The sequence below is a fragment of the Crocodylus porosus genome, unplaced genomic scaffold (genome assembly GCF_001723895.1).
Source record: "Crocodylus porosus isolate Cpor-Errol unplaced genomic scaffold, CroPor_comp1, whole genome shotgun sequence".
NCBI classification, from domain to species: domain Eukaryota; kingdom Metazoa; phylum Chordata; order Crocodylia; family Crocodylidae; genus Crocodylus; species Crocodylus porosus.
Genome location: NW_017728886.1, coordinates 56,766,405 through 56,791,973, shown reverse-complemented (window position 1 = coordinate 56,791,973; position 25,569 = coordinate 56,766,405). Strand labels below are relative to the sequence as shown.

Here is a 25,569-nt window from a genome sequence, read left to right as displayed (position 1 = left end):
AGATTGTGTACCGGAATGGTATTCCAGACAAACGGATTATTATCATGATGTATGACAACATAGTAGAAAATGATGAAAATCCAACCAAAGGCATTTTGTCACCAATATGCCCAGTGGCACATATGTGTACAAGGGAGTGCTAAAGGACTACCCAAAAGAGGATGTTACTCCAAAAAATGTCTTGCTGAAGTTGAAGTCAACCCTACTGCATAATTTGCTACTTTACCCTTACTACTTAGAGCGGTGGTGCTCAGCCATCCAGCCCCATGGTCTGGATGAGTGGCATGGGGCCAGTCTGTGGGCCAGATCCCGTCCATTCACAGGGTCAGTCTACAGGTGCCATCTTGTACACCAGCTAGATTCTGTATATCAGCTCTGGATGCAGAATGCCCTATGCACTCATCCCACTGCACACCAGCGCAGTCTAGTGTGCCAGGCTGCATCGTCTGACCCACAGGACTCCCCACTAGTATGGAATTTGGCACCAGGAGATCAGCAATTAATGCTGCCATCCCTTTTCACACTAAATCTCTGGCCTCAGGGGAAACCTGTGTGTCCAATTACAGAGCTCTGTGGGCCAGAGTTTGAGCACCACTGACATGACATCAAGATACTTTTGCCTACCCATCTGTCTGCCTTCATCCTACTCTCTGGGGACTACTATAAGGTGTGGAGCAGGAGTAACACTGAAACAAAGGTGCACTGGCAGCCTACTTTTGAGCCTTTTCTTACACAAATATGGTGGCATTCTGCTGCTTTGGCAATGCTTTGTGTACCTTCTGCACCTAGGATGAACTTCAGCTTCTAAGAACAAAATGCAAGTTACCAAAGCAAGAACAGTACTTGTATATGGATTAGAAATGGATAAGATGTTTTTATTAAAACTGCCTCTGTATCATATAAAATGAGTATATGTACCTTCATTTTCCTTTGGAAAATATATGTAGCCACAGCTATTTGCATGTAACTATAATTTGTAAAATTTTACTGAAGAGGAGTATTTCAAAACCTCAAAGCATATAAGCATTGATAATTTGGCTGCTAGGAAACAGCAATATTTATAAATTAATCGTAATTACTTACACATGCAGATTTAGAAACCTAAGTTCAAGCAACCTGTAAAAAAATCAAGCTATGCTAAATATGTGCTTGCATTTTGAAATAGGTGGCTGTATTCCCAGTCAGCCTTTATTACTTTGGGGCTCTGTATTCAGTGAGTTACATCGGTACCTACATTTCCATGCATTAAGACATAAAAATGAAGGAGGTTTTGTGTGTTTTAATTATACAGCATTAACAAATAGTGTGTAATGCTGGAAAACTAGTAATCTCAATTATTTTGATTCTTCTCTTTCTTACACCCAGATAAAGGAGTAACACCACTGGAGTTACTGAAATGTTCCCAGTATAAGTAAAAGGAAAAACAGAAGCAGGGTCTTTTATTTGTATGATTGGGTTGCAAGTTCACATTTTAGGAAAAGGGTGATTCTTTGAAATTATTTAAATTGCATCTGAAATCTTGACGATCTAAATTGTCAGCCTGTGGTGTTATTTTTGTGTGAACAAATGTATTGAGATAAGTGGAGCAGACATGAAAGTTAGTAAAGAAAATGAAAACAGCTGTTAGGAAGCAATTTTCATAAAAGAATCATGAATGAATGGAATCTCAGAAGGCAAGACTTCTGAATCTAACGCACTGGTATCACTCTAAACTTTATTCATAATTAGGGATTTTGGTATTGAGAAAAGAATGATAATTGACTGAAAAAGTGGCCTGTTAATATTTTTTATTAGATACTTCAGATGTGATGATCTCAGGAAAAAAGATCTACATTTTTAATGCATATTTGCTTTCTTTGGTCTCATTTTCTTTTCCCACGGCAGAAAATCCCTGGGAAGTTTAAGAAACTCTTCACCGAACTTGAAAGTTTGACAGTAAGTACAGTGGTAGTCCCAGAAAATATTACCTATCTAGGTATGAACACTCTTTCTTCTTTTCTTATTACCAGCAGCCTTACCTGGGGTTCTGGGCAGCAGCGGCACTGAGCTGATTGCTCAGAGCCTGGCCAGCAGCCAGAGCGTGGCTCTGGCCAGCCAGGCTCTGGTTTCTGGCGGCATATGCTGCTGCCATGTGTGCTGCACCGCTTTTTTTAGCAGAGGGGTTTTTTTGACACCACACCATGGCCCTTGGTTGTTTACAGAAGTTGCTTTTTTCACCTTTTAGAGTGTTTTATTACTGTGACTTAACAGAAGTGCACAGCTTCACAACACTTTAAAAATGGGTACAGACCTTTATATTAACCTTCCTTAAATGAGATATTAAATTTGAAGGACTGTATTTTACAGTACTTCAGCAACCTACAGCGCTTTAAATAACTTCTGTACACTGGAGCCTGCCCAGAGGTGCTTCTCTGTGGAGCACTCCCTGCTAACCTGGAAAGCGCAGGGAGGCTCAGAGCCCACATCTTCCACACTCCCACCACCCAAACACTGCATTTCTGTCAAGTTTAAGAGTGCTTTAACTTTATAATGCTATAAAAAGTGCTCTATGTTACAGCACTGTAAAATGTGCACAGAGCACTTCTATACACACACCCTTATACAGTAATTACCACAAAGACTGAAATGTGCACAGAATATTTGTTTAGCATAAATTGAAAGGAGTTTTAGAATCACTTACATTGCATGGAATGCTAAACGACCTTCTCCTATTTTGTCTTGAAATATGTAGGGTATATTGTACTGCTTGAAGGGTTGATTTTTCATCAATAGTATATTTTTAAGTGTTTTGCTAGAAATTAAGCTAAAGAGATTCTGCTAGTATTAGTGATGTGAGGAAATTACAAAGCAGTCAAAAGGTGAATTTCTCATGCAGTTGTTTCCCATTTTGGAGCTATTTCATCTACATTAATATAATCATTTCTGTTTCCTTCATTGTTTACATTTCTTGTTCAGTTTAGTAAGTCACCCCTTCTAGTAAAACTTTATCTACATCATTTCCCAAATAAACCTGTTATATCTAAATCATTTTCTGATTGTAAGCCTCTAATGGATTTAGACTTACTCTTTTTATAACCTATTGATTTTTCTTTCTATTATCAAAATGGTTTTGTAGGACCCTTCTCTGAATCACAAAGCCTACAGAGATGCATTCAAGAAAATGAAATCTCCGAAAATTCCTTTCATGCCCTTACTCCTGAAAGGTAATGTTAAAGCTTGTCTGTCTACCTTTGCCATGTAATTCCATCTATAAAAATATATAATGTTAGTTCTAATAAGTGTAAGATTATTTTTCCGTATGATAAATATGCTTTAACTGCAATGACATGTTAGAGAGATGGTAGCACTTTTTTCAGATAGTAAGCAGCTGCCTATTAAAACTAGGTAAAAACAACATTTGCCCCATTGCTTTCAAACTTTAGAGCCATCCCAGTCCCTTTATACATGATGCAGTGCTTGCCTTCTTCCCCATGCTGAGTTCTGAGTTCCCTTTAGCCTGGAAGAGAGAATTTTTTGTGTCTTGAATGATAGCATTTGGATGTGGTACATGCAAATAACAATTGGGTACCAAAGTGTGAGTGTATAGCCAGAGCAAAGATTATTATTGACATTGATACAATATCTTTACATAGAATGTACAACAGTAGAATTTATATAAAAAATCTATCCTTTTTGCCTACCAAAAAAATACATGGTGCTTATGAATACAGAGGACTTTCAGCTTGCTCCTCACAGGTCTGAGAAAGATAATGAACAACTGGTTCAACACAGTGAGTAAGGTGGCTAATTAAGTGGCAGGTACTTCAAGTATCCCATTATCTTGGATTCATTAATTATTAATTGTCCTCACTTTGATCATGACAAATTCATTTAATATTCCTGTATTCCAGAAGTGTCCTCTTTAGTCTGTTCATTATATCCTGGTTACAGCTGAATACATTTAAAATGTTTTCAAGGGATGATTCTTCAAATAAACTGAGGATGTCTGAGAGTTTCATAGTTGGTAGGGTCAGAAGGGACCTGAGCAGGTCATCAAGGCTCCCAGTCTTCAAAGAGATTTTTGTGTATTGAGGTGAATTATAGTTGCTATAATTAAAGATCAAGACCTTACAGTGGAGTATGCCCTTGAAAACTACTTGTCCCACCTGACAGAGAGGACAAACACAAACAAGCAATTGGATTCAGTGAACCCTGTGCATGTTCTCTGCCGATCATTTCTGCACACTGATGTTGCATTGGTACATGAGTACATCCCCTGGTATATGTTCATTTAAAGGCGACATAGGATCTGATCCCAACAGCTGCACTTTTTCCGTGCCACATGGACATGGTAGGAGGCATGATTTGGGGATCAGTTCCCAGTGGCGCCATTACAACTTGCCAGTGCAGGGGCAGGGCTGGGATTATGATCCTGGCAAAATAAAAGCCAAGTGCCCACAACCCAGTGTGACCCTGGGCTGTCCCAGGGCCAACAATCAACTGATTGAGACCCCAGGACATCAGTTTGAGACCCCAGGTTGCCTTGGGTCTAGGTCCAACAGTCAGCTGATTGTCAGCTCCAGCCTTGGGACCACACTGGGACCTGACTGTAACAGGGGCTGTATCAGCCGATTGTCGGCACTTACTTTGGGGCAGCCCTGGACATTCTACACGTTCAGTTTAAGGTGCTATGCAAACCAATCTTTAAAAAATTCTGCATGCTGTGTGGGACACTTATGGCTTGTTTACCATTTTATGGTACTTTAAATTAGATGCATGTGTAGCACCCGTGTCATTTATGCTGGGATTAGAATGTTAATCATGACATAAACGTAATATAGAGGCCCTAAGTTTGCACGCCAGTGCAAAATTGTATGCAAGAACTAGCACACAAGTATTATGATCTTACATCTCTCAAACATGTATGGGAAACAAGAAGCTCTTTACAAAATGTTACTATAATCCCCTTTAATACAGAATGTAATTTGTCAAGGTTGATAGACCCAAATAAACCCATAATACCTTTTAGTTTGTTTCCTTTGACTGTCCATATAAATATTTGTGTGTTCGGTGTTACATTACAGTATAAATAAAATGCTTGTTGATAGCTTAAAAACCATTAGCAACCCTACAAAATCAAAATCATGTATTCAAGCAAAGGAAGAACAAAAGATGATTTGGAGAGGAAACAGATTTAAGTTTGAATAGGTGGAAAGGCAGTAAGGAGCTTTTTTTTCTAATTATGAAGAATACACTGATGATGTCCTTTTAAAGTTTAATTGAATTTAAACACAAAGACTTGTTACTACACAGATACAGCTTTTGAAAATCAGACTGATTTTTCAAATACTTAATAAAAGTGTTTCACCCTCACAGCACAACATGGATGCAATTTTCTGCTCCGCTGCATTTATCTAGACTGTTTGGTAGCAAAGCATATTTCTGTTCCCCCTGCTCCCCCTTGAAAATAATCACTGCAGTCTTTAAAGAAAGAGTGTAGAATGGATCTGTCCTGGTTTTTCTAGTTTCAGGAAGAAGCTTTTCTTCACTAGCATTGGCAAAAGTTCATCTGCACTGCATCATTATAAAAATTTGTTGTTGTTTGTTTCCCTGAATACATATTGGCATTAAGGAGAAGTTCTGCCTAGTCCTTACATATAGGTTTACAGTGGGAGCAAGAAGAAAGGAAACAGAAGGGCACATCCTTGGAGCTTTCTTTTTTTTTGGCTATGAGATCCAGTCATAATTGCAGTCCTTGCGCAGAGGAACTGTACCCTATGGGAGCGCAGCAGAAAGCAGGCAAGGAGGAGCTGTGGGCCATGCCTTGCTTACCACCTTCTGAGTTAGCCTTGGAACTGGGCCAGGGGATAAGTCTATATCTGTACAAAGATACAGAAGCAGACATGCTTGTCTTATTTGCTGAGGAATTCAGGCTGGCAGACTGCTTGCCTGAAGCAGTTACATCCTACTGGTCCCCTCAGAATGGGGACGCTCTACCCTAGCATATGGTTCTGCCTAATGAATTCTAGTTGAGGGTTTCCACCAGCATATTAAGCTATTAGCATTTCCATTATAAGTAGCTGTAAAATCCCCTCCAGGCACACAATGAATCTTTAATACAAAAGAAGGTAAATAAGTTCTGATGTTATGGTACAGGATGAGAGAAAACAAAAGAAGTTCATTATTTCAGCTTGAAATTTTTTTCAGTCCTGAACTCTGATTGCATTGAGACTGATGCTGTCCTGTACCTATGCTGGCAGAGGGGACCAAACAGTTAGAACATGGGTTGCTTGGATACCACAGTGATGAGCAAGGCACAAATGCTTAGATGGGCAGGCAGATTGGTATATTGTCATTGTAAATGTGATTTCATAGCAAATCACTGAGCAATAGATATTTCCCAATGACTTAGTGTCATTTGTCAGTTGGAAAACATGGCTTATAGTCTCCTGATTCCATTCATGGCAACACATCATTTTACCATAGTTTTGTCACAAAAGCATCTTGCTATTGCACGGACCAGTATATATGTTTCTTAGGTACCTTTCTATGATTCAAGTAGTAGTTCTACTATATAAGCTTGCAAAGGTTAGAGTCTGCACATGTACTTCAGCAAAGGGGAGTAAATAGCTTTAAATCAAGGTTTCATTGTAAATGCCACTTAGAAACAGTTTTGCCTCTTTTCTTCCTTGATACACTGCTTTCAGTTTGCAAACTAGAGCCAAATATGGCCCTTTTGTCCATTCCTCATATTATCCTTATTCTCACATTGTGCCCTAGAAATAGACAGGGAAAAAACTTGGTGCCAAGAATCTGCAGAGATAAATCTTGGTGCCTCTGCCAAGGTGAGGTTTTGAACTCAGCAACTTTTTTTTTTTTTTGTCGCTTCTCCCTCTGGACCTAGAGTCCAGCCAACAGAGCTCTATACTCATGGATCTCAAGCCACAGCCCTGGTTCCTACCACTGACTCCAGTAGCAGCAGTAAATCCATAATGTTCACAGTGCATGAAACTTGCACATATACAACTACTGTGCTCCCCTCCCTAGGAAACTGTACATTTGAATGTACAGTCCTCTGGTATGTTTGATAGAAAGAAAGTCATATGGAAATCACAGAAACTAGGTTTAGTGAGAAACAAATTTACATTCCATACTTGAAATTCCTCTTGATCAAGTGTATCGACAATGTTGCTATATAGAATAAATGTTCTGTTTCTCATGAAAACAGCTGGTGCTAGCGTTCTGTTTCCTTTCAGTAAAAAAAAGATGATAGTTTCACATGCTTACAGGACAGTTTTGTTCCATTTTTATTTTATTATTGTTTTGTCAACACTTTATTTTTTATATCTAAAAAACTGAACAAGTCCACAAAAACAGCAAACAACTATATATTTTTTCATTTTTAGATGTAACATTCATCCATGAAGGAAATAAAACTTTTCTGGATAACCTTGTTAATTTTGAAAAGCTGGTAAGTAAATTTGCCATTCCTATTTTATGAGGAAATCCGTGCTTCCTTGTCTCCTGTGAAGCATGAAGCTGTGGTAACCAAGAACAGACCCCCCTCACCCTCCCACCCCATTCAGCATTTTACAAGAGCTCAATTAGAGAGGGAGGGATTACAAACTGTTTGTCCTCAGCTAAATTCTCACATTGTTATTGCCTCCTGTCTCAACTCAGTCTTCTCTTCTTTTCTTGAAGCAGCCAAGAGCAGGTAAATCCAGTTTAATGGTCACCACTACTATGCTAATTCCAGATATTTCAAATTAAAATATAGAGTTTAGAATTTATGATCTAGGCTAAAAGATAAGAGTTTCTAGGTAGACCTGACATTAGCTAATTCTGTTAAAGGAATTAGCTTAAGCTGGCTTTGCTGGTATAGGCTATATCTATTCTAGGAGGGTTGGCCAGCAGAGCTATACCACCAAACATGTAGTAGTATAGGCTTAGTCTACATAATAGCCCTGCTGTTTCTCTATTGGTGTGGACACAGCAGAAGGAACCTTTTCTACCACCTGAGTCATACTTGTGCCCTGAAGGGTAGATGCCCTTCCAGCAAAAAATAACCTTTTTGTCAGCATAACTGTGTCCCCAGCAAGCATCTTTCTGGAAGAGCTGCACAGATGTGATGTTTTGATTGTTTTCACACCTTTAGCCAACATGGCTCTGCCAGCAGGGCTTTGTTATGTAGATAAGGCTATTATGTGATTAAGCATGATAAAAAAACCCTTACATATTGGAAAGTCATCCCTATTAGTAAGACATCAGACTTTTTCTCATTTCCAGTCTGCATGATGTTTGTTGAAAGGTGATAAGAGATCTTGCTACCTGATTCAGTCTTTTCCTTGATGTGGTAATAACTGTTTAACCTGTTCACTGCATATTTTTGTATAAAGCAGTAGAACAATTCATTTTTCTCCTTTTGAATCCAAAGTCAGAGCTTGTAAACAGATACAGGTGTAATTCTTTCTTCCTGATTAATGCCTTATATAGACACTCCTGTTCCAGAATAATAGTATCCACATATGGCATTTTCCAAGAACCACCTATTACACTTTAAATTCATATTCTATCTTAATTCACATTAACTTTCAAGTGTAGACAAGCCCTAACTTTGACTTTATAACCTCCATGATCGCCTTTTAAAGTTCTCTATTAGATTCTTCTACTTGTTCTTGTTGCTGCTTTTATGCCGATTTGCATTTAATAAAGGGTTTTCTTATCCCAAGTCCATTAACAGTTTGACCTTTACACGTTTGCATAAAACTCATTAGCATGTTCTTCTTTATTGCCTCTTGGAAGTATTTCTCATTAACATGTAAATTGAACTAGCCTTGGATGTACTTTTAATTGTTACTAAAGATCGTTCCAAGTCTGTATATTGATTTTACTGAATACTGACCAGGCCTATCAGTTTTTGTAATCGGAGGAAGGCCTTGTCTCTACTGGGCATGTTTTATAAAAGCTCCTAGTGCTGCTTCACCAATACAGTTTCACCAGTGGGGTCTCTACCACCAGTGGAGATGTCCTACTATATGTGGTTGACAGGGAAAAACTAGTATTTGCAGTATTTTATCCAGTATTTCATCCAGACCTGCTTTGAGAAAAATGAAATGGTGTGGTTGAAACTTTAGTGGTTGCGCAGAGTCCTGTACACTTGACTGTTCCCACCTAAAGTACAGAGTAGAAAATTGGTGTAAAAGTGCAGTGCAGACCTAGCCAATGTAAGGGGAGTATGGTGTATATGGATGTGGAAGCATTTGATTTGTGGACATGAAACCAGAAAAAAATCTGGCAAACATCTCACTGACCACTTTTGTTATGTTCCTTTTTATTCCGTAAACTTACTTCACTCTTGCAGAATAAATAAGATGCTCATTGTCTGTAATTGTTGCAGAATTAGGCTACTAATCCTCATCTTTAAATAGTTTGTGCAAACTAGAGTGAAACTGCTGTTGCAAAAAGCATGAGCCGCAAATGCTTAATTTGCAGAAATTTATGCTGTATGAAACATCTTTGCTATGGAATTCAGATGTTCATTAGGTCCAGCTTTAAATAAGTTTTGGAGGTTTTTGTTATGAAAAAAAAATCACTAAGAGAATAAAAGCTTTGTGCTGTTATGTTAGGTGCAAGTTTAATGACATCACAGACCAGATGTAGGAGGATTGTTTTTTATATTTAATGTTATATCTTTTAGGATTTAGATGACAGCTTTACAGATTAATCTATGTCCATCATTATTGCCTTAATGTCAGAATGGCAAAATGGGAATAAATGGATGAAAATCTTACATAAATTTTACCATTGTATTTTAAATTATCTTCACATTATTTTTATTGAAGTAATTGGTAAAAAGATAGGTTCTTACAGTATTTCGCTTCATCAACCATGACCTATATTTGTATGTCTCCTTTAGCAGTGATGGCTGACACATGTCTACTGCTACTTTAAGGTCCCATTCTTTCCCATTGGGTCCTAATAGTAAGAATTACACATGTAAGGAAGGCCTTTCTGGACCGTGCCCCCAAATTTGCTCCTGAGTTTACTCATGAATTGGATTGGGAAAAACTACAAAACTGGTGCTAATAATCATCTGTTAAGAATGTTTGCCACTTCTAAGAACCAGTTGAGTGTGAATCATTTATGTCCTCCACATCCATCACAATAATGTTATGCAAACACCTGTTAAATGGTTAGCAAATAGCATTTTTTGTAGAGCAATTAACAGGTGTTCAGTATTATAGTTGAGTCAGGCAGAGCCAGAGAAGAACAATGTGAAAGCCACAAAAGAGGGGAGAATTGTGATTATGTTCTACTCCATCAAAATGGAACATAAAGTGGAACAAAGAAATCAAGCGAGCTTCCTGTTGGTAACAGGAAGAGTGATATTATATCACTGATATGTTAAAAGAACACATAAGCATATGCTATTCTCATGAAAATATATTTTCTGAAGGAACATTTTAATCACTCTTAATGTGGTTTTGAAAAGATGAATACGCTACATTATTCTAGTCTTAAACTTACCCTTCTCTACGCAACTGATCTTTTCCTTTTGGTTTTTGAGGGAGGTGAGAGAACAGAATGTACTGTTTCCATAAGCTGCATATTACTGTTAATCACAGGCTGGTTATTTAAAGTATGCATATGCAGAGAAGAGCCGCTGACCCAATTCAGTATGTTCTTCCTTTGGGTTCTAAGTGTGATCAAATACAAGAAAAAACTGCATTAAAAGCTCTCTGGGACAGATTCGCCACTGGTGAAAATAAGCATAGGTTCATTGACTCGCATGGAACTATTTCAATTCAATATACTATGTGTGAATCTTCTGCTGAATGTGAAGCCAACTTTAAAAGGTTTTTTGTGGCTTTAATTTGAGCTCTATAGCCTACATAAACCTCAGAAAATTAGCACCCATTCAAATTAAAACTTCATAGTGTCATCAGCAACCTGGAAGATGGGATGAAATGTACCCTCCACAAGTTTGAGATGACACCAAGCTGGGTAGAGTAGTAGATACACTGGAGAGTAGGGCTAGAAGTCAGAGACACCTCAGCAAATTGGAGGATTGGATTAAAAGAAATCTCATGAGGCTCAGTAAGGAGAAGTGCAAAGTCCTGCACTTAAAACAGAATAATCCCATGCACTGGTACAGGTTGGGGACTGACTGGCTAAGCAGCAGGTCTGCAGAAAACGACCTGGGGATTGCAGTAGACAATAAGCTGAATATGAGCTAACAGGGTGCCCTTGTTGGGCTGCATTAATAGGAGCATTGCCAGCAGATCAAGGAAAGTAATTATTCCCTTCTGCTTGGCACTGGTGAGGCAACATCTGGAATCTGTGTCTAGTTTTGGGGCCCAACTCTATAGAAAGGATGCAGACAAATTGGAGAGAGTCTAGCAGTGGGCACCAAAAATGGTTAGGGGCTGGGACACATGACATGAGGAGAGGCTGAGGGAACTGGGCTTATTTAGTCTGGAGAAGAGAAGACTGAGGGGATTTAACAACAGCCTTCAACTACCTGAAGGGGCTTCCAAAGAAGATGGAGCTAGACTTTTCAGTGGTGGCAGATGGTAGAACAAGGAGCAGTGGTCTCAAGTTGCAGCAAGGGAAGTTTAGGTTAGATATTAGGAAAAACTTTCTAACTAGGAGGGTAGTAAGTCACTGGAACGAGTTACCCAGGGTCATTGTGGAATCTCTGTCCTTGGAGGTTTTGAAGACCTGGATAGACAAAGCCTTGGCTGGGATGATATAGTTGGAGAGGGTCCTGCTTTGAGGAGGCGGATAGGCCTAGATGAAGTCCTGTAGTCCCTTCCAAGTCTCATTTTCTATGATTCGATGATGGACTCAGTTTGTGAAATGCTTTTAAAGCATTACATTATATTTAAAGTTGTAAGGCAAATTAATGCTACATATACACTCAGGGGAAGATTCTCAGCTGGTATGACTTGGCAAAGCTACATTGACTTCTGTGGAGCTATGTCAGTTTACATGTGATGGGCATTTAACTCAGACTTTCTTAGAATTTTTTAGGACAATAACACAAGACAGATGCAGTTTGTTTTTATTTTTTAATTAAATCTTAACTTATCTCTTATTAAAACCCACAGAACTTCATTTGCTATCGATAATGTATTTTAAGCCCCCACCTTGCTGCACCAGTTTGAATATAAACACCTGCTGGGAGGCACATAAACCTGCATAATACTGATTTGGCTTGGTAGAACTCATAACCTTGAATGCAGCCATCTACATTTTATTCACCTATGAAATATCTAGAGAATGAGTCCAAGTTAAGAGATATTTCTAGCTTTAGCATCAAATTGAAATGAAGTCTGAAGGCAAATACCTTGCAAGTCTTAAGGAACTACAGTAAGCATTTATTAATACCTTTGCTAGGATCAAGAGTCAAGTTTTTAGTGGACTCCTGAACATGTACTTCATTTTTTTTCAGTGATTCTTTATTTTTTTAAGTTTCAATTCTTTTTCTCCCTAGTAGGGAATGGCAGTAGGATGAAAAAATAAATTAAAATCTAAACCACATGAGACACATAATCAACTCTTCTAATACAGCTTTTTCTTAAGCGTAACTTTGTGTTCAAATATATTAACCTGGACTGACTCATATTCTGTATTGTTCAGGCAAGTGACTGATTAGCACATTAAAGGCCGCTTGTGCTAGCCGCCATTTCTTAACTTCCTTGTAAAATATATTAATCAATTTACATGTATTTATCATGGAGAGTTAAAAACAAGTCCTTCATTTGATGCCAGGCTTTCTTATTAATACATCCACAGCCGAGCTTTCTTCCTTGGCATTCTCTCATCTATAGGAACTAATTTAATGGATACACAGAAGTTATGTCATTAAGTTATTATTAAGTGTACTACTTAGTGTGTGATTAATATATTGTAGCCTATAGATGTTGTAGTGTCAGAAAGATGTATCACTTTTATGTCCAACGGACCCACAAGTATTTTGGGTACTGAAGTCTTCCACAGCCATTTTTAAAGGGGTAGAGCGCCCTTTAACTTCAAGTGGAGCTATAGCTGACTCTAACCCTCTAAATACTAGTCTCTACTACTCAGAATTGATAGGTTCATATGGATCTTAATGCTTTCATCGCAGACTGCATCAATTTTTGGTTGAAAAGGGAAACATCTTCACCAATTTATAAGTGATTAAACCTGCATAAATCCTTATCGGAGAAATTACATCTTGTATCTCTGTCACAAGTGTATTTGTTGTACAGCAGTTTTAAGCCTACTACTCAAATAATACACTTGAACACAAACTACTATCCTATGCATAAGGGGGAAAAGGAAGGGATTTCCAGTTTCTCTTTGAAAAGAAAGAGAAATAGAGAAATAATTGAATGTCTGTTTTTTCATGCGAGTTTCCATAGATGCCTAGGAAGTCCCTCTCATTTAATGTGTGATGTCAACAAGATCCTTCTGTCAAAGGAACCTGAGAGAGATAACCTTGTTTAACTGTATGTTAATATGGAGCCAAAAAAAAAAAAAAGGGAAGGGAGAAAAAAGAAAAAGAAACCTCCCCTGTTGAAGCTTTGCTGCCCATGTTTTCCAGTGTTGCTACTATTGCTGTTCAGTAGTATGGGGCTAGAGAAGTATTTTATAGCAATAGCATCCCAATCAGAATATTTTTTCACTGATATTTTGTGTGTTTTATCACTATAGCACATGATTGCGGATACTGTTCGATCACTAAGACACTGCAGGAATAACCAATTTGGTGAGTAGACAGTTTCTCTCCTTAGTTACACTTCTGGGCATATAAAATATTCAGTGATATCAAAAGGTTTATTGCTAGGTTTATCTGTTTCCCTCTCCTGACCCAGGTTTACTTCAACAGTTAATCATATTTTCCAGTTGTTTTAACCAAAAAGGTAGATGTTACACTTGAAGGGTCAACTTAGCATTTTAGGTGCAACACCAGCTGGGTGAAATTCAAATTTTACTTTGCAGACTATAGAAGAACCCAAATTGTCACAGATGGTGTGTTCCCATGATCTCTAACACACATTCACCTATTCACACTGCTTCATAAGACCAGAGCATTGTAGGCCCAGCCAAGAAGATAAAACCTGAAGGTCACTGGAGATATCTGACAGCTTCCTGTGCCTTCTGAGCCATTTAAGATGGGGGTGTTTGTAGCACAGTGGCTCTTCTGTCAAACTTATATTGGCACATTTTAGTGTGCAAAAAAATGTGTGTGCAAATACTGCAGGTACAGTTAGGAAAGCTTGTAAACATTTGGCCCAAAATATTGCCTGTTGCAGGGTCTTTTTATACAAGGTGGCCATGGCCGAATGAGCGTGGACATTTGGTTCCCCAGAAACAACTAGCAGCAGGACACCTTGTACCACCACTAGTTGTCTCTGGGGAATGCCTGTGTCACACGTGCTCTGGGTTGCAGCAGGTTACTTTAGGTGGGGTAGGGGAGGCTGGGGCCAGCACTGGGCAGGGGCCAGCAGCCTTACCTGGTCTCCTGGAGGGGCTTCTGTGGCTGCAATAATAGCGATCCAGCCACTTGGAGCCTGGCCAGCAGCCAGAGCATGGCTTTACCTGGCCAGGCTCCAGTTTTGAGTGGTTCGTGCTGCCCCTGTGTGCACTGCTCTGCTTTTTTTTTTTTGTATGGGTTTTTTGACCCCAGGATATCCAGGGGTCAAAAAAAAAACCCATGCTGCGCCCCTGCAGCACAGAAAACAGCTGAATGTGTGTTATGTGGCACCACAGACGTGTCTGCAACACCACATGGCCATGTTTGTCTTGATGTAGCCAGTCTGTGTATTAGTTATGATCCAGTTACTTCCCTTTACACAAAGAGGAAGGCAAATAGTTATGTCCATCTCTTACTTTAACTCTGTTAATTCAGACTCTAACTTATTGAACAAAAATATTTATCTGTGAACCTGAATGTTTCTGTTACTTGAAGTTTCCCTGTGGGTTTTTTTTTTTGTTTTTAAATGGAACATTTGCAAATTAATGAAAATTTTTAAAACGCTTTTGCAGTTTTGCAAATGGCAATTTGTGTCGCAACATAAATCCAGGTTTAATACCCAAGATTTATCACACAATCTGGTAGTTTGAAGTATGTCATTATTATTTTATTTTACCACAGGCTTGGCCTTTTTGTGAAGCTGGCATTTAAAAAACAGCTTATGCACATATCCCTGTAGGCACTTGAGTTTTTTTGTTAAATTCATTTAGGCATGAAATGAATTCACTGAATATTTATTGAGACTTTATGGATAGCTTCCTTTTCCTATGGGTTTATTTAGCTTTCACAAATGTGAATTTTTCTACTGCATCGTTCCATAAATTGGACTAAGAGCAGCAGGCATCCTACCACCAAAAAGAGTTCAGACTAAGCAAGGGACATTGTTCTTGTTTATAAGCTGTGCTTTACAAATTAAGCAAGCCGGCCAAAATCTTTATGGGTTAGAAGATGACAGTGCTGCCAAGAAATACTGAAATGTTTTTATTTTAATATTTTAATGGTAATAATATTTTCTACACTAAATCTAGAAAACAAATAATAGTCTTTCAGAAATCTGTCATAGCAGCTTGAACACTTATACAGTTATTCAGCCTTTTACAATTTGAGGTGCTAATGACACTCTGAATTCTGAATAATTTTCAGTGTGTTCAGCACACTTGCTGAGAAGGTGGAATCTGTTCCCCAAGAACTGTAAGGTCTCTTGTGTATTACTACACCAATTATCTCTTATTTCTTTTTAAGTACTTCACAAATCAGCCAGGTACTTAGAAAGAGTGTGTGGACAGGTGCTGCACTCCAATGCCTGTAGTAGTGGCATGCTGAACTAGCCATACTCACACTGCCATGTTACTATTTCCATAGCACTAAATTTGAACTAGATATTTTACAAATAGGAGGACAGTATCAGCACCCTGAACAGCTGACAAACTAAGTGAAGAATGTATAGATGAGGGATGTGATTGAAGTAAAGCACTGTCTGTGGAAGAGCAATGAAGTTAGGCTTATTGGGGTTTGTGTGTTTAACAGTAATTTTGTTAACATTTTCTTGAGGGCCTCGACTAGTGTTTGTAGTAGATACCACCTTCATTTGCTATTCAGGCCATCCTTCAGTTTCCTCTGTTGCTTAGTTAAAGCTCTTCTCTCATGACAACTCTCAGGAAATAACAGCACATCTCTCATCTCCATCACCTTAGCAGGAATCAAAAGCATAGCTGAGATCAAAACTGGAGGCCTGACAGAGCAGCTTTGAAGAGTGGTCCTCTTGTCTATTCCATGCTGACACCTTCCACCTGATCTAAAAGAAATGGCTCAGGGTCCATGTGTATTTGTGTTATGATTGTTTAAAGGTTGTGGTCCAAAAGGGTTCCCTCAAGGACCTTATGTGCTGTGACAAGACAGAACAAAGGGGACTTCCACCCGCTTATTTGGAAGCAGACCCAGTTTCAGGGATGAGCCACCAGGCACTTGCCTACACTCCTAGTCTAAGTTAAGTTTTTAAAGGTCATCAAACAAATGAGTGGGAAAAGGGATGGATCTTTACCTTAGCTCTGCCAGAGTCTCCCACAGGTCTAATGCCAGCTCTGCGTAAAGGGACGTGTTTGGCATAGTCTTAGCATGAGGTCCTTTGCTGCTATAAACCTAGCCACCCACTTTCCCCTTTGGTATTGGCAGCATGTCAAGGTAGGAGTCATAACATAAGAGGGGCCAAAGCCAGGGACCATTTCAGTCTCATAGGCCCTGGGTTTTTCAGTCCCCTTCTATTCTACTTTGCTTGCAGGATAAGGATCTTCTCTGGGCATCTACACTGACCTTGCACTTGTGGAATTCTGCCAAGATTTGATCTCAGTTTTGCTAATCTCTGGATAAATTAACCATGTAAACTAACAGCAAAATCCTATTTCACTTTCCATATCTAAATGGCACATACACAGCTACATAACTGCAGTTTTTGACACCTGTGCACAATCTGGGATTCTGGTTTGCTCTACCCAAGGTGAGGAGGACTAAGAGGGAATAAGCTCTTCTGTGTTTTGTACCAGTAGCCTATTAGTTAAGGCACTCACCTAGGGAGTGGGAGACCTGGGTTCTAAATCCCCCTCATCCAGAAGGGATTTGAGCCCACTTCCCTGCAAAATGTTAAGCATTGCCCAGTCTCTCCCAGCCCTCTTCTTGCAGGGAGACAGCCAGACTGACTCCTGGCTGCAGCTGTGTGAAGGCTAATGGAGGAGAGGCTCACTAGGAGTTACAAACCTCAGCAAGAAAAACCAGAGGGACTGGTGTCAGGGACTGGTGTCAGGCACCAGAATGGGAGACTTCTGGGCTAGCTGGAAGGCAAGACTGCTCTGGAGACACTGAAGCCACGCAGGACCTCTCTCAGTATTCAAGACGATAAGGGGGCTTTATGTTTACTTCTTTTATTTATTAAAAGACTGTTTATTACTGGAGCTTGTGAAGAGACCTCAGGGTCTCCACCAAAAGTCTTATTGAAGAGGCCCTGATGCAGCAACCCACTATACCTACCTATTGCAGAAATGGAGATGCTTTTGGGAGTAGGGGCCCAGCCCTGAACCCTGGGTCCATCCCATGTAAGGCAACAATCATCTCACTAATCACCTTGTAGCTTAGGATCATAGGAAGGTTGAGGTAGAAGAGACTTTGTGATACCATCTAGTGATCTAGTCCTGCCCCCTGCTCAAGTGTCTATCCTGCTCTTGAAAATTTCCCAGGAAGGAGATTTTTCAACTTCTCTAAGCACGCTTCTCTAGCCTCCCTGTCTTCACCGCCCAAGATTCAAGTTTCAAGAGGAGGGCTAAGAAAGGACCTGTATCACGTCTAGCCTCTGGCCTAGTGGTTGTGAAGCACTATGCTAGGGAATGGGCTCAATACCCCTTTTTGTTACTGGGGGCCTAGAACCTGGGTATCTCACTTCATGGGCAAGTACCCAAGCCACTAAGGTACTGGACTAAAATAGAGGAGGACTCCCCTTCTCTTTCTCACACCTGCTAGTTATGGTTTTTCTATGACTATAATTTGGGATTACCCACCTTTATGCATGTAACTGAGTTATTTTTTTTGTGCTGTGTACCTGCCTGGCCAAAGCACAGCTTATTGACAACACACAATTTGCTCAGTGGATGTGTGCACGCTTGGGGATCCAGAGCTGAATTGAAAACTTGTGTGCAAGTGGCAAGAAACTGCGGTAACGTATGTGCCATTTAGGCAGTAAAATGAAATGGTTTTGAGTCCTGGGTGCCTGCTATCAGCCCAGGTTGCCAGGGTCCATTACCCAATCTTTACATTTTTGAACAAGCACCAGCATTCTTTCTCCTATTCTGTCCCTCACACTGGGGAGTAGGTGCCGTAAACATTTGCAAAACCATTGTTCTCATTCATACTTTTCCTTAAAAATTCTCTCACCATTAAAAAAAAAACCCCAGAAAAAACTTGACAGTAGTTAGGCTGCTGGCATGCTTAAACCACTGCTTATCCTGCTAATCAGAAAGTTCATGTTATTTCCTCATCCGCCCTGCTATCAGAACACCATTTTGTATCTGCAGCTTAAATTGCAAGTCCTTTTGGTCACTGAGCTTCTTTTTGTTCTGTATTTGTGCAGCACCTAGCATAATGGGGCCAGATGTATGGAGATAGCCTGTGACCTTGGCTCAGCCTTTATGATAAAGCAACAAGAAGTCAAAAATGATCTCTGAGGTATTTCCTTTTTTCCTTCTCAAATTGTAGGCAATGAAGTTCCTCCTAAAGAGCATCAAGAGCTGAAGCCATATGTCCATCATCTGCGTGTCATTGACAACCAGCAAACACTGTTTGAGCTTTCTCACAGGATAGAGCCTCGGGCGTGAGCACACACAGCTTCATGTAACCTTGTAACTGCAGCACTTTGAATTAAGTGAATGTTTAAGCCAAACACGTTGCTTCCCGATATAAGAACAGTTTACTGAGTTTTATCAGTAGCTCCCACAATATACACAGGAAAATCAAGCAGAACAAGAAAAGAAGTTGTTTGCAGCATTCCAGGGCAAAGGTAGTGCTGTTTCCATCTATCATCAGATCAGGAAGGTGATGAGCAGCATCCGTTGAGCTCAGCAACTTGATTTCTGTGAAAATATTGTTGGTCCAGTGTAGCTTTCAGTCCAGATTCTGACAGTATTAAGGTGAAAGGAAGCATCACATCACTATAACATTTCAGCAAGCAACTTCATGTGATGAAGGGTTGCAACTTATGATAGAGAATGTACCTCACTAATCGAAAGCTGCCAAAGTATTGACTGTTGCCAAAAAATACTGTGCAATCCACATAACTTCCCTGGGAGCATCTTATTTGAGACAGCAGCTGACATTTCAGAATGGAATATAAAAACTAACATATATAAAACAATGCACCATTATTAGCTCTCTTGTGTGTCCTGATTTGGAGGTCAAAAGCAAACAGCAGCCCATAATGTTACTTCCTCTTAAGAATTTACTTCAAGGATATAGTAAAGAAAAAATCTAACCTTGATGCAGTGTATGGAAACCAATGTGTCATTTCCTCTTTTGAGGGATTAATAGCACTTGACCTCAACTCAACGTTTTAGCAGGTGTCCTATATCTAAAATATGTAGGTTAGGGAGAAAAATCTCTATTTGCTCCCCTTCTAATTATCCTAGAACTGTTACTTTTTTCTGCAATTAATGTGCAGTAGGTTATTACAACAGAGCTCAGTGCTTTACTGCTTGAACTGTTGTCTCCTATATATCTACTGGGAGATCTCTAGTAAGTCCATCTACTTTCTAGAAAAACACAATAAAACAGAAAATAGCCTATTTAAACACGTAAAAATCTGACTTACCAAGCAGATGCTTTTAGCTTTGAAAGAACAAAGGGCCGTACTTCATGTATTACACACACAGTGTGTATTCCCAATACACAGAAAAAATTAAAGGGAAAGCGTCTTCCTATTTTATATTTCATCCAAACCCAGTTTTCATTTAGATAAATCAAATAACTATTTGTTATCTTAGTACATGCTTTAAAATCACGTTCATATTTATTCTTATCTGAGTTGCCTCCTCTTAGAATCATAGAAGAGTAGGGCTGCAAAGGAACTCTATAGATCATCTAGTCCAGCCCCCTGCCTTAGTAAACCATCCTATACAAACACAACACAAGGCATAACACCCTAACCTGCCATAGGTAAATCAGGGGACCACAGGGGTCAATGTCCTGCTGCTATGATGATAATGCTGTTTTTCAGTACTAAGAAGTTGCCCTCAAATAAGCTGAAATAAGCTATAGACAGTGCAATATTCTTCACTATATAAATAAAATCTGTTTGTAGAGCCTTACTTCAAAAAGTCCCTTTACAGTGGCAGTGAGCGTACACTGCTTGGCTGTCTATCTATATTGTCTGTTTTTCACATCAGAAAGTCTTTCAGGAAAATGATCCTTTGAAAGTTGCATGTTCTTCATCATCTTTTGATCTGTGGTTTAAAGGGGACAGAAAAAGCAGATTTAACAATTAATTTGAAGGGGAGGTCATTGGATGCATTCAGTTTGCCTCCATAAGTGAAATATTGTACAGTTACTGTATAAAAGAAACAGATGTTTCACAATGTATTTGCTTGTACTTTGGTATTATCAAATACTATATGAATTTTTTTTAAATAGTTCTTTTTACCCAGTAAAAAAATAAATAAACTCTTGCTGGCCATGGAGTAAAAATTTCCTATGTTCTTCTGTAGATGTGATTGCACATACTGTAAATATTTCTTCTGTGCAAACAGACCAAAACTGTTCAAGTCAGGACACTAAATTTAGTGGACTCATTTTTGTAGTGTAAAACATAAACCCCATATGATGTTAATTTCTTGGGGTTTTTTTAATTTTTCCTTTCTCAGATTTTCACTAAATCCCCACCCAAGATTCATTAACCAAGACATTAGCTGATTCTTTAGCCCCCTCTTGTGAAATCTTTTCATCATGGCACTGCTTTCACAAATCAGTATGTAGATCAGATTGTGAGCCCTTGTTCACAGGACGTAGTGCTCTCTGTGACTAATGAAAGAGAATTGAGCCTGAGTCTCAATTCTTTTCAGCTTCTCATCTGCTAATTTATAATAACCTTAATAGCTTATGCTCCTTTCCTGCTGGTGCAACTACAGCAGTACAAAAACAAGCTCCTGCTTTTCACACCTGGCTTAATGTTTGCAGGTGAAAAAATCTGTCATCTAAGCACCAAGTTCCAAACATTGTAATGTTAGGTATAATTGTCTGAAATGCTGAAAAGTGCAATGAGACGATGCAAATTGGTTTTTATGATGGCCTTTATTATCTAAATCTATCTTCAGTTCTGAAGGGCAAGGTTTGCTTCTGTGCTTAGAATATTATTCATGGAACTATAATACTAATAAAAGGGAAACTGCTCTGAATCTGCAACAGAACTTTTATCCAGAAAATAAAGGTTTGTTAGAATCCTTGTTCTGTGGCTAAAATGTTGTGGACTTGACCTGAGACTGCCATGCACATGAAGGCAAGATGATTAGGAGGAGGCCTAAAAAGCAGCAGGATGAAAGAAAAGGGAGGTGGTGTGTAGCTTTTCCCACATCCCTAGATATGGGCAGAGCACACTTTTTAATAACTACACCCTCCCCACAAAACAGTAGTGCTGTTATGATATTCCTAAAAAATACTGTAAATCTCCAAGCTCAGACTAATACAACTACACAGACAAAGTTAAACTATGTGCGTGTGTTTCGTATATGTTGGGAGAAGATATGAGACAAAACAGGGAACACGTGGGGTCATTCTCCAGCTCTTTGAAGTGGGCTTTTGCTTCATAGAATTTAGATGCTTCTGTAACATGTCCTTAGGCTTTCAGCCCAATTTCACATAGTAATTGATTGTGTCTAGATACCAGTGGAAAAAAAGAAATGAAAGATCTCTTGCCAAAAACAAACTAAAAATGTCCTGCTGTAAAATTGCAAAGAAAGATGTAAATACTAAACATTTTAGCAGAGTAATATTTATTTGCATAGCCTATTTATTGTATTCTTATTATACTGTTAAGAAATACTGGGATGAAGTCAGTGAACTGAGGTAAGACCACCTGCTTGTTATAGTCTCTTTAACAGGTGTGCCATAATGCTGTCAGCTTGCATTTAAAATAATAAAATAGAAAACCCCAAATCAAGGTATTTACCTAACTTCTCAGGGACTACAGCTAGTAGTTATCCACCGTTATAAGAACTGGTATGTATGAAATAGTTTGATTTACCAGAATCACTGTTGCCAACATTTTCCTTTTCATGTTTCATGCTTGTCTGCCTTTGTACATATTACTGTGCTGTGTATTTATAAGAGCTAGTAAGCAATAATTTATATGTCAAAATGGCCAAGCAATATAAGGTTAAAACTTGTAGAAGCAACTATTACAGTTATCTTGCATTTTCAAGTGTTTTTTAATATTGCTTTTCAAAATACAAAACTACATTAATTAAATCTGGGCTCTGCGCCTTCATGCTTACCACATGTGGTTATTATTCTTAAATGGAATACTTCATGCTCAAACTTCCAGTCATTAAATTGTGCTGAACACACACAGCATTTATGAGATGAACTGCAGTCTATTTGATTTGCTTCTCAGAAGCTATTTAGATTGAAATCCATTCACTCTTATCTGGTCAGCCTGACTTTCTAGATCGCAAGGTCCTAGGATGTAGTCCAAACAGACTTTAGGAGCAGCAATAATGAAAAGATAGGGCTCAGCTGTGACTTTTCATTATAGCACAGCTGCAGATGTATTCTGGCATGATCCTGAAATCTCTAAGGAAAAAATCTCCCTAGCCCGAGGATGACTTACTCCACAGGGAAGGTTTGCTGTGGATACTCTGTTTCACAGGCTGTAGCAAAAAGCTCTCATTGTCCACACTGCTGACTCTGCATCCTCCCCATTCCTAGGTACTTCGATGAGTATTGTACTTCATACAGCAGGTGGCTGGAGCATCCCTGCAATCTGTTAGGGTATGCTGCTGCCTAAGGCCTTGAGAGTTGTCATGCCCTCTTGTCCTCTGCTTTTATATGCTGTGGAAGCACCCAAGTATAATCTGACTTCTGACAACATGAATAATACATTTTTAGCATTTGAGTAGTATTTTACCTATGCAAAGTGCTTTATAAACAACAGAAGTATTTTCTTGCATACTACATGCCCTTGAATAAGACATGCACCTTGTTTTAAAATGGTGGAATGAAGAGAAAAGATTTTTTCTTGAAAATACCAGTAGTTACAGTAGTTTCTCAGGGGGGGGGGAGAGAGAGAGAGAGAGAGTGTCAAAGACCTGCATCTACTCTATTAACTCTGTTTTTTGGAACTAACTGGCACCTGCCAGACACAGCAAATGCTGTTCGATGCCCACCTGGCTCCAGAAGAGAAGAGGGGCTGCCAGGTAATTCAGCGCAGCACATGCGGAGTCAGCTGAGGGCCCACCCAAGTTTAAGGCCCCAGGCAGTTCAGTTCCAGTAGGATTGGTCTTCAGCTGACTAAGCAGGGGCCACTTGGCTGCCCACTCAGCTTGATGGACAGTTTAGCTTCCACAGGATCAAGCCCTCTGCTCCCCACATTTCCTCATTTAGGATACCCCCCCATTCCCAGCAGTTAATTAGGGGAGGGGGTGCATGTTATAAACAAGTAAATATGGTAACCCCCACAGTATGCCTGATAGTTTGTTTAGGCAGAGATTTGTAGTGGTTTAATTTTGGAGGTTTAGGCCTGGTCTTCACAGCCTTTGTATTTAAGTTGTGTGGGTGATTAATTACTGAACAGTTTAGTTCAATACAACCCCTGGTATTGATGCAGTTATATTGATACGGTTGCCATATGCTGCTGTAGTTTATTTCCCTCAACTTATGGGAATAAACTGTACTTGTACAAGTGTGTTCATATGGGTGTGACTCACGGCTGTATAAAAAAACCTACAGAAAAGCCCTTAAAGCAGGGCAAAATGTTGTGCAGACACTCTTCTTTTTCACTTTAAGAGCAGGTTATTTCAGTTTACCTTAAATTTTCTAATTGTTCTAAAGTAAACTGCAGTGAAGCTGGTTTGACTTGAAATAAAAATATACACACACCATATGCACCAAGTTAAACTACTTCAAAATAAATCATTAAATTAAACTAGCATAACTCAATGTGTAGACCAGTGCTCCATTTTGTGATAGAGAAAATGAGGCAAAGATGAAGTAACTTGTTGTAAGCAGCTACAGGCAAAGTTGGGATTAGATCCTTGCTCCTGGCTTGATGCTCTAGTCAAATCAGAGAGGCAATATTTAATTTCATTTTTTGTTAGTTTAATAATTCTAGGAGTTGTGCAGTATTTCCAGAACCACTTATCATGCTGTGATTAGAGCTTTTCAGTCATTCTTCTTCCTTGCAAAGCCATCAGGCCCACTACCTAGAAATAACACTTGCCTCTGCTTTCCTTACAAGGTAGCTAGGGTACGGTTACCATATTTCCAGTTCCAGAAAGAGGACACTTGCTGTGCAGAGAGGAGGGGGTATATGATTGTGGGGGGCAGTGATATGCCGATGCCCTGCCCCTGCCCATCCCATTGCCCCTCGCTCCCAAGCTACAACCTCTCCCAGCCTTGCTGCTGCCCCTCACTCCTGACCCGCAGACTTCCGGCTCTACCAGTGCTCCTTACTCCCAACCTGTGGTACCCTGCCCCCCTGGGCCATGCTGGTGCTCCCTACTCCCAACCCACAGCCCCCTGGCATTCCAGTGCCCCATACTCCTGCCCCACAGTCCCCTACCCACCCAGTGCCTCTCACTCCTAAAACACAGCCCCTGCCCTGCAGCATCTCCCAGCTGCCCCACCCTGTGAACAAGGACACTTGCTCCAGTGCTGTCAGCCTGGCCAGGCAGCTCCCTGCTGCCTCTAAAGGCACTCCATTCAGATCCATACCCTCCACACACCCCTCGCAGACATGCACATGTGCATGCACCCAGTTGAACAGTCCCCAAGTACCTCTCAGACTTACCTGCATGCAGCTGCCAGGGCTTCTCCCACCCCGCTGCTTGGCGGCATGCTAGCCACGTGCACGTGCACCATGCCTCCAATCACTCTCCTCCCAGCCCCAAGCAGCTCCTTGCTAGGGCAGTCTGGGAAAAACTTCAAAGCTGAGCTGACCAAAATCCCAGACATTTGATTGTATTTAAAAAAAAACACATGGGCAGAGATGGGGGGACCCAAAAAGAGGACATGCCCAGAAAAACCTGGACGTATGATAACCCTAGCTAAGGAAAATGGACTTGCAGGAACTGTGCTAGCTAAAAAAGAAATGATTCCTAGCAGAGAAAAGTGATAAAGTTGGTTGTGCTTTTCACTAGCAATAGACCTCTTCTCTGTAGGACATCTCCTATAGCAGCTACCATTTTATAGACTGGATATTAACTAGTCTCCTGCAAGTCTGTAATTGGCACTTGTTTAATTATGAACTTTGCTATTTTCTGGTGTGTAAGTTTTAATGCTACTTAAGAAATAGGTGTGATATTAAGAGTATCCAGACATTTCTG

At 39.7% G+C, this 25,569-nt stretch overlaps 1 protein-coding gene across 1 annotated transcript in view; it reads left to right on the top strand.

Moving 5' to 3' along the window:
- The window catches only part of RAPGEF5 (Rap guanine nucleotide exchange factor 5), a 256,006-nt gene extending 233,486 nt beyond the window's left edge, over positions 1-22,520 (top strand). Inside the window, exons 22-26 of the mRNA XM_019534471.1 lie at positions 1,885-1,935; positions 3,116-3,203; positions 7,386-7,450; positions 13,678-13,732; positions 18,740-22,520. Coding sequence (XP_019390016.1) covers positions 1,885-1,935; positions 3,116-3,203; positions 7,386-7,450; positions 13,678-13,732; positions 18,740-18,858 — 378 coding nt within the window. The 3' untranslated portion in view covers positions 18,859-22,520. The remainder of the gene's footprint in view (positions 1-1,884; positions 1,936-3,115; positions 3,204-7,385; positions 7,451-13,677; positions 13,733-18,739) is intronic.
- Positions 22,521-25,569: the final 3,049 nt, after the last annotated feature.